Here is a 9276-nt window from a genome sequence, read left to right as displayed (position 1 = left end):
ATTTCAACTAAATCAATTAGTTTTTTAACATAAAAGAATATACTAATTGTTACTTGTATTAACACAATTAAATAATTTTGTATTTACTTGGGTTAATTAATAATATGTTACCTTCCGATTTAATAGACCTCTTGAATTTTTAAAGAAGGTGGTGTTACTCGAACATAGAAATTAATTGAAAAAAAATTGAGATGAACAGAAATTAAAAATAAAATCTCACAACTTAATTAAATCTCAACTTGATTAACCTTTAACTGAATGAAGGAGTTTAGTCTCTAAGGGCTATAATAAAATTGCAAAAAATAAAAGAAGAAGGGGAAGGAGCGCTTGGCTGAAGAGAAACTAAAAAGAGGGTGTGGAGAAGAGGAGAATAGATGAGATCTATACTTCTAAACCAGCCTTTATATATAATTTTTCTAAATAAAAAGATAATTATTCACCATTTAAAAGAAAAAAATAAAATAAAACTACTACTACCCCTATGATAATTTTTATTTTAATTTTGATCTGATTGTATTTGCATCTGAAAATAGTTTTGAACTCTTTACAATTGGCAAACCAGAAATATTGCAATCTGTCCATCAAGATAAGGTCATAATTTTGGATAAAGTTGTACCTTGTAATCAGAAAAAGTTCTAAAACAGTATTTTTTGTTCATTTTCTTATTTTCGGCTCAAAATCTATCCAAAATCAAAATTATGTAGAAATCAATTGCTTATATCAAAATCATAACAAAATGGAATTTAATATGATAACAATAGTGAATTTTACAACTCATAAATATTAAATTAAAATTAAAAAATTAAATAAATTTGATTAAAATATAAATTAACATAAAGATTAAATATAGAATAGATATATTGATATTTTTTTTTCACATATTTAGCATTAGACATAAATGTATTCAAGTGATACATTTGTAAAATTAAATAAACACAATTTAATTTATAAATGGATATATAATATGTTTGTAAAATTAAATAGATGTAAACGGATTCGTAAATAAGTATAAAATCCGTTTGTAAAATTCAATGGATATAAACGGGCGTTAAATCCGTTAATTAAAACTGATTTCCTTTTACTTAATTTAAAAAAAATATGCAGATAGAGTTTCGATCTACATATACTTTAACTTCATTTAAATTAGATGACAAGCAGAATAAAAGAATAGTTGAAAATAAAAAAAAGAAGAAAAGAATAAAATCGTTATTGGAGAAATTGATTTAAAAAGAAAACTTAAAGAAGAAAATAATAATTAAAATGATGAAAGAAATAATCAAATTAAAATTCGGCTGAAGATAATCAAAATTAAAAGATTTTGCGGTTCACATTGATTAAAAAGATAGTTATTGATTATAGTGTTCAAACAAATGAATTTCACCGATTCTTTCTAAATTAATTCGCATAACGCTTAAATTAATTTTTAGTTAATTAATAACTCCATTAAACGTGTAGATTTAATTAATTAACTGTTGTAAGAAGAAAATAACTCAAACTTACTTGGATTAAAGAACAATAGGATGTCTTCCGAGAAGATTCAATAGCCCTTTTAAATTCTAAAAGAACAATCATGGAGGTGGTATTTCTCAAAAATAGAAATTAATTGAAAATAAAAATAAAATAAACAGATATTAATAACATAATCTCATAATTTTAAATAAATTTCAATTTGATTAACTTCTAACTGAATAAGAGAGTTTAGCCTATAAAAGATATAATAAAATTGCAAAAAATTAAAAGAAGAAGAAGAATAATAAGAATTTGGCTAAGAAGAACCGAAAAAGAGAGGAGATGATGAGAAGTGATGGTAAATTCTACTTCTAGAGCAACCTTTTATATAGGTTTTTTCTAAATAAAAAATAATTATTTATAATTAACAGAAAAAGTAAAATAAATCTACTACTCCTACGACTTTTATCCTAATTTTGATATGATTTTATTTGCATATAATTTAAATTCTGTACATCTGGTAAAACAGTAATCCTGAAATCTGTTTGTTGACTTGGTTACAGACTTTGAGCAGGCTGTACCTTGCAATCATAAAAAAACTCTAAAAATAGTCTCTTTTAGTTCTTTTCCTCATTTTTAGCTCAAAATCTGTCCAAAATCAAATTTCAAATAAAAATTAAATTTTTACATTAAAATCATAACAAAATTATGGAATTTAATATAAAAAAAATGATAAGTTTTGCAACTCATCGCAAATTGATTTATAAATAAATGTATAATTTATTTGTAAAAATTTTATAAACCGACACTGATGAATTTGTAAATAGATGTACACTCCGTTTTAAAAATAAATAAATACAAATTAATTTTTAAATAGATATATAATTTGTTTGTAAGTTAAATAGACACTAATATATTCGTTAAGGGACGTATCATCCTTTTGTAAAATTAAATGGATACAAATTGCTTCATAAAAAAATGTTTGATCCGTTTATAAAATTAAAGGAAACAAACTGATTTTCAAACAGATATATAACCTATTTGTAAAATTAAATCGATACAAACTGATTCACAAATAAATATGTAATCCGTTAATAAAATTAAATGAACAAAGTGATTTGCAAACGGATGCATAATCTGTTTGTAAAATTAAATAAATACAAACTAATTCGCAAATGACTATATAATTCGTTTATAAAATTAAATGGATACAAATGAATATAGAATATATTTATAAAATTAAATGGATATAAAATGATCACAAAGGAATGTATAATTTGTAAAATTAAATGGATATAAATTGATTGGCAAATAGATTTTAATCCGTTTGTAGAATTAAATAGATACAAACTAATTCGCAAAAGGATAAGCAATTCGCTGGTAAAATTAAATGGATATGTTTGGATTTGTAAATGGATATAAAATCTGTTTGTAAAATTAAATGGAAGCAGAATGATTAGTAGAATGATAAATAATCCAAATATTTACATTAATTTATATTTATATTCAAAATTTTAAATTTTAAATAATCAAATCAAATCTTTTCAATTTGTGACATTTATAACTAGAGTACTAAACTGAATATGGAGAAGTGTATATTTTTATGGGCATGTACTTCCTTAACCATAGCTTTTCCTCTTAGCATTTCGCTCCCTACTCTGCTTGAATCGTTAAAATAGCATATTCCTTGACGATGTATTATATGATACTGGGATTTTATAGCACAGAGAAAATATTTGTGATTATTAACGATGAGCTTTCTTTTATATTTAATTTTGTACGATAAAAGCAATAGCAAAACCCGATAACTAGTTGCCTACGTGATCTCTAAACAAACCACTTCTTGAAGCCAAACTGTCTCTCCTTTATAATCTAATCAAAAGTAGAACATAAAAACTTTTGGTACGACTCATATATAGTCTAATTGACGTTGAGATATCTCATTTTCAAAGCCAGATTAATCACCATATTGCCGCTTTGAGTTTGCCCTCCAAAATACAAGTGTTCCTCTAATTCCAAAAGCTCCATCCTATTTTTGTGCAACCAAATTTAAAACTTTCAAAGAAATGGATGTTTTCTCTCATTGCTCTGTCCCACTCTCTTTGGACAGATAATGATGTAGGGAAATACTCTTACTTCTCTCTCCAAGCGCCATAAGTATTTTGGGTATTAGAGTTTTTCATTATATTAACTTTCAGGTAATTTGTAATGCTAAATATTCAATTAACATATTAACGGCATGGACCATTTAATCTATTTATTAAACCATTAAAAACTCATTGTGGATTTTGTGAAATAACATTTATAAATGAATTTATACCTATTCGTAAATTCTATTTGCATTTTAATAAATTTTTGTAGTGGACGATATGAAAAATTAAATTCTTACATGTTTCATCTATGAAATCTATTTTATCTTTTGCAGTCAAAGTAATTATCATAGATCTATCCCAATAAAGGTAATTGAATTCACTCAAAGGAGTACTTACTAGAATTTGGTTTGGAGAATCAGAATTCAGCATGTCAATCTCAAATTTAGATGTAATTAGATCTGTATTAGATGATTCAACAACTTGAGTAGTAGGATTAGTAGTCATCTTCGTAGTATCAGTATGAAAAATGATGAAAAATGAAAAAGATTAAGGAAATTGCAGAGAAATTTAGAAAGAAGAAAGAAGAAAAATAACTGTGTCTAATGCTATCAATGGAAGCTATTAACAGAACCAGTTAAAACTGAATTACTGAAACTTGATTAAACTTCTACTTGTATCCAATTCTTAGTAAATAGCTAAAAACACATATAAAATGCAGATTGCAGAGAAGAAACAATTTTTAGTAAATTAAAAAGAAAAAACTAATTTGAAAAGACAAAATGCTAAGTAATTTTGGTGAGATTCTAAAGAGATGAACCTTGAAAGAAGGATAATAAAGCTTGCGATCCCGGAGTTTCTTGAGAGCGTCGCCAACTTCCCATTTGTATACCGGCTTAGAGGTCTTGAGGAATTAATCAATTTTCAAGGGAATAAAACTCCTAGCAGCTCTTACAGGTAAAATTGAGGAGGTCATAAGAATTGGTTAAAATTATGTAACATCCAAACACAGGCATCTCAACTGAATCAATCAATGGAACATCTAAACAACCTAGAGGAACAGAAATTTCATCAAGGATCAAACCCCAATAAACCAAAATTGATCTATGAAAAATCTGGAACAGGGGTGGAGGTTGCAACCAATGCAAATCTTAGGTGAGGAGCATCTGTGATTTTGTGTCTTCGGGTCAAGAATGGCGCCTTGGCCATGAATTCCTCGCTTGTCGAATCGATTGGCTCCGTAACAGCTCTGAAATGGTCGATGGTGTCACTGAGGTTCCCTTGGTGGTCCGACGCGTGGCGTACTTCGTGTGAGTCAGGTCCGGTTGGAAAAGATATGGCTAGCGGCGTGACAGGTCCGGTTTGCATACTTGTATAGTTTTTTAAATAATGTATACTTGTATAGTTTTTTAATCCATTAAAATAGACGTGAACATGTGGATTTTATATGTAAATTAGAATATTATATTATAAATTAATTAAATAAATTATATTAATAAAAATAAATTATAAATTTTACAATGTAATTATTAGTATTTATAAATAATAATGGGTCTGAAAGTTAAAAAAAAGAGTAAATATTTATTTTTTAATTAAATTTATATGGAAATGGATATTTTTAAAAATTTGTTTACAAAATTGATTTTATTTTTTTCGTTTTAAAAAATATTTAACATCAACACATCTAGGTTAGCTGCTAAATTTAATAGTCTGCTAAAGGAGAATTTGAGAGCAACATTACCAACCGATCGTCTATCATTCCAAGATTTTATTTTCATCTCATTCCCCACACCAATAATCTTATATCAAAGAGATCTAGTCCATGTCTGAATTCAAGCGAAAGGCACACACATATCATGGTTTCCACCACAGGTAATTTGCGTGGAAGAGAATCACAGCTGATTGAAGTTAAAAATGATATTTGAAGAAGTTAGTTAAATTACATATCTATTATATTTGAAAAAGGTAATTACCAAGTTGCGCTCCAAGATACACTTGAATGGTCAAGATATAACAACTTTAATTTGCTGATCCCTCATTGCGCACCTTTAAAAGCCTCAGAATGAGATCATTATTCCGCGATAAATGTACTACCAATTCTGTGGTAGCATCATCAGCAGAGAACCCCTTATCAACCATTTCGTTGATTAGTTCTGATGCTTTTGGTAAATCCTCATGCTTGAGAAACCCTTGAATGATGATATTATAACAACAATTATCTGGTAAACATCCTACCTTTTCCATGTCTTTAAATAGCTTATACGCTTCATCCATTAATCCTTGTTGGCAGAGTCCTTTCATAATTGCGCTATATACATAAACATCAGGTTGTAAACCAATTTCAAAAAGACTAGAAAAAAGTTCCTTGGCATCATTAATCTTCCCAACTTTGCACATACCATTGATCAGACTGCTATAGATCACAACATTAGGCTTCAACTGACTTTTCTCCATTGCTGTCAATAGTGTGAGTGCCTCATCGAGATTCCCCTGTCTACACAAGCCATCAATCATAATTGAGAAGGTTACTATATCTGGCTGTTGACCATGAGAGCACATATCCTTAAAGAGCTCTTTTGCAGTTTGGGGCCTCCCTGCTTGAAACATAGCCTTTATAAGAGTATGATAAGTAACAGCATCAGGAACTAAACCTTTATGAGACATTTCATCAAAAATCTGCTTTGCATTATCTATCATTTTCCACTTACAATATCCATTGATCAAAATGTTGTAGCTAAAAATGTCAGCTATTCCGTTGGTCACCATCAGATCAAATAGCTTTCTAGCCTTATCAATTTGCTTGCACAGACAATATCCATCCATCAATGAATTATAAGTGACAACATCAGGTTCCACACCTCTTTGAATCATTATTTTGATTATATTCTCTGCATTTGAAACCAATCCTTTCTTACAAAGAGTGTCGATCAATATATTGAAGGTAAAAACATTAGGGCATATGTTCCTCCCCACCATTTCTTTCAACAAGGCCAAAGCTTCCTTGAATTGGTCTGAAATGCAAAGACCATCAATTAAGGAATTGTAGGTGACCACATCAGGCTCTACACCTCTTTGAATCATTATATTGAATGTATTTTGAGCCTCTGAAACCATTCCATCCTTACAAAGAGCATCAATCAATACATTGAAGGTATAAACATCAGGTGATATGTTCTGCTCCACCATTTCATTCATCAAGGCCAAAGCTTGGTTCTTTTGGCCTAATTTGCAAACACCGTGAATTAAACCAGTGTAAGTGATGACATTAGGTGAAATGCCCTTATTCCTCATTTGAGAGAAGAGCTCTAAAGCCTCACCAACTAGCTCATCCTTGCAAAGGGCGTCAATGATTGCACTGTATGTCACAACATTTGGCTCACAACCTCTATCAGCCATTCCCTTTAGCAGCCCAATAGCCACGTTTGTTTTCCCAAATTTACACATTCCGTTTACTATCACATTGAAAGTACGAATATTAGGTTGATAACCACGTGCAACCATATCATCAAAAAATTCCACCGCTTTATCGATTTTACGCTCCATACAAAGCCCATTAATTAAGCTATTAAATGTCACAGTGGTAGGCTCCAATCCGAATTTGAGCATCTTACCAAAAACAGAGAAGCCAAAATCCACAAGATGTAAGTGGCAGAAGCAATTAATTAAGATGTTAAGAAAATAAACATCGTGAGAGATCCCTACCAATTCAATTGTTTTGGACATGGAAAGGACAGTGTGATATTGTTTCATTTTCACAAGGGCAGATAAGAATCTACTAAATTGAGCCCTAGAAGGAAGAGGATGCTTATGAATTACATGATTAAAGGAAGCAATGGCATCATCAAGGTGGGTAAAAGAAGCAGATTTGAAGTTATTTGTCAAGAAGCGTGCATCTTCAAGTGTGGAAGTAGAAGAATGGCAATAATTGGTAAATAAGAATAGGAATGGAGATTGAATGGTACCAATTGCCCCTTGTAGCTGAAGATGGAAGCTCCTGCTCTTCCTCCTCCAAGGCATCTTCATCATCATCATCATCATCATCATCAATCTCTCGTCAGTTGTTTTTAGGGATGGATCGGAGATTGGGAATGAGGAAAGGAAATAGAGAATCGGAAAAGGAAGGCTCTCTGCCAGCTGGTAAAGGAATGCATTACTAGTACCTTATAATAGTGTAGAGCGGGGATGGGTTATGGTTTCTGGGAAGTCGATAGAGAAGGATGATGGATAAGTGGTTAAACTGCATAAACAGTACATAGGATGCTTTGGAGCTAGCTTTCTTTTAATTTTTTAAAATTAAAATTAAAGTTGAAATTTCTTTTAAATTAAAAAACCATTAACAATTTCACTGAAAAAAATTAATATTTCACAAGAAAATTTAACTAATAAAAAAGAATCGATTAAAATATGTTGAAATAAATACAAAATTGATTAAAATTTGTAAAAATCTTCATCTTAATATGTTTCAGAAATCTTATTCTTAATGATTGAAATGGAAGTTATAAGGGCTGTGCATGCGATAAAACTTCAGAATTTATGGGTGATGGAAGGTAATAGAGGTTTCTCCAGTTTTTCAATTTTTTTTTCATTATTTATTTTTTATGTGTTTTTAATTTAAAAATTAATTTATAAATAAATTTAATTACAATTGAAAAGATTGAAATAAAATTTTAATAATAAGTTTAAGTTTATAAATATTAAAGGTTAAATTAGAGGGTGAATTTATAAAATTTAAAATTTAATGATTAATTTAAATAAATATATATGGAATAAAAATTAAAATTAATATCTATTAACCCACGTCAAATGCATTAATTTAAAAAAATATTCACTCAATTGTCCATCATTTAGTTATAATGTTTAAATAAGCGAATTCCACCTATTATTATTTAAAATTAAATTAATCTGCATAAAGAAGCCAATATACTAATTGATCAATAATAACAAGCGAATTATTTCAATCAAATCAATTAGTTTTTTAATATAAAGAAATATACTAATTATTTTTTGTATTAACACAATTAAATAATTTCATATTTACTTAGATTAATTAACAATATATTGTTTTCCGATTTAATAGACCTTTTCAATTTCTAAAGGAGGTGTTATTACTCGAAAATAGAAATTAATTGAAAAAAGAAATTGAGATGAACAAAAATTAAAAACAAAATCTCATAACTTAATTAAACCTCAACTTGATTAACTTCAATTGAATGAAAGAGTTTAACCTCTAAAGGTTATAACAAAATTACAAAAAATAAAAGAAGGGGAAGGAGTGCTCGGCTTAAGAGAAACTGAAAAGAGGGTGTGGAGAAGAGGAGAATAGATGAGAGATCTACTTCTAAACCAGCCTTTATATAGAATTTTCTTAAATATAAAGATAATTATTCACCATTTAAAAGAAAAAGTAAAATAAAACTACTACTCTTATGATAATTTTTATCTTAATTTTGATCTGATTGTATTTGCATCTGAAAACAGTTTTGAACTCTCTACAATCGACAAACCAGAAATATTGCAATCTATCCATCAAAATTAGATCATAATTTTGGGTAAAGTTGTACCTTGTAATCAGAAAAAGTTCTAAAACAGTATTTTTTTATTTATTTTCTTATTTTCGGCTCAAAACCAATCCAAAATCAAAATTAAGTAAAAATCAATTGCTTATATCAAAATCATAACAAAATGAAATTTAATATGAAAAAAATAGTGAATTTTACAACTTATCAAGTATTAAATT

The 9276-nt window shown here is 28.6% G+C and overlaps 3 protein-coding genes across 5 annotated transcripts in view; all 3 read right to left on the bottom strand.

The window, feature by feature from the left end:
* Positions 1–4806: 4806 nt before the first annotated feature.
* Positions 4807–9276, bottom strand: part of LOC110607256 (putative pentatricopeptide repeat-containing protein At1g12700, mitochondrial) — a 79859-nt gene continuing 75389 nt past the window's right edge. The window contains exon 3 of one of the 3 annotated variants that reach the window (XM_043959770.1): positions 4807–4879. The gene's annotated coding sequence lies outside the window, so the exon portion shown is untranslated. The remainder of the gene's footprint in view (positions 4880–9276) is intronic. The other 2 variants (XM_043959768.1, XM_043959767.1) reach the window with 2 other exon arrangements.
* On the bottom strand, positions 5559–6098 carry LOC110607269 (putative pentatricopeptide repeat-containing protein At1g12700, mitochondrial). The gene has a single exon (XM_021746354.2). The coding sequence runs from the start codon at positions 6096–6098 to the stop codon at positions 5559–5561; it is 540 nt and encodes a 179-aa protein (XP_021602046.2).
* Positions 5953–7700, bottom strand: LOC110607251 (putative pentatricopeptide repeat-containing protein At1g12700, mitochondrial). Its single transcript, XM_021746339.2, has 2 exons — positions 6248–7700; positions 5953–6149 (listed from the first exon to the last, which is right to left on the bottom strand). Exons 1-2 carry the CDS (start codon positions 7581–7583, stop codon positions 6103–6105), a joined length of 1383 nt encoding a protein of 460 aa, XP_021602031.2. The 5' UTR covers positions 7584–7700; the 3' UTR covers positions 5953–6102.

This window comes from Manihot esculenta, chromosome 9, assembly GCF_001659605.2.
Source record: "Manihot esculenta cultivar AM560-2 chromosome 9, M.esculenta_v8, whole genome shotgun sequence".
NCBI lineage: Eukaryota > Viridiplantae > Streptophyta > Magnoliopsida > Malpighiales > Euphorbiaceae > Manihot > Manihot esculenta.
This window is presented reverse-complemented; position numbering and strand designations above follow the sequence as displayed.

Excerpts from the sequence above, each read along its gene's own strand:
- LOC110607269 (XM_021746354.2), bottom strand. The coding sequence starts at position 6,098 with ATGTGCTCTCATGGTCAACAGCCAGATATAGTAACCTTCTCAATTATG.
- LOC110607251 (XM_021746339.2), bottom strand. The coding sequence starts at position 7,583 with ATGATGATGATGATGATGATGATGAAGATGCCTTGGAGGAGGAAGAGC. Across the intron at positions 6,150-6,247 it reads CATTTTGATCAATGGATATT|GCTATGTTTCAAGCAGGGAG; the intron begins GTAAGTGGAAAA and ends ACTCTTATAAAG.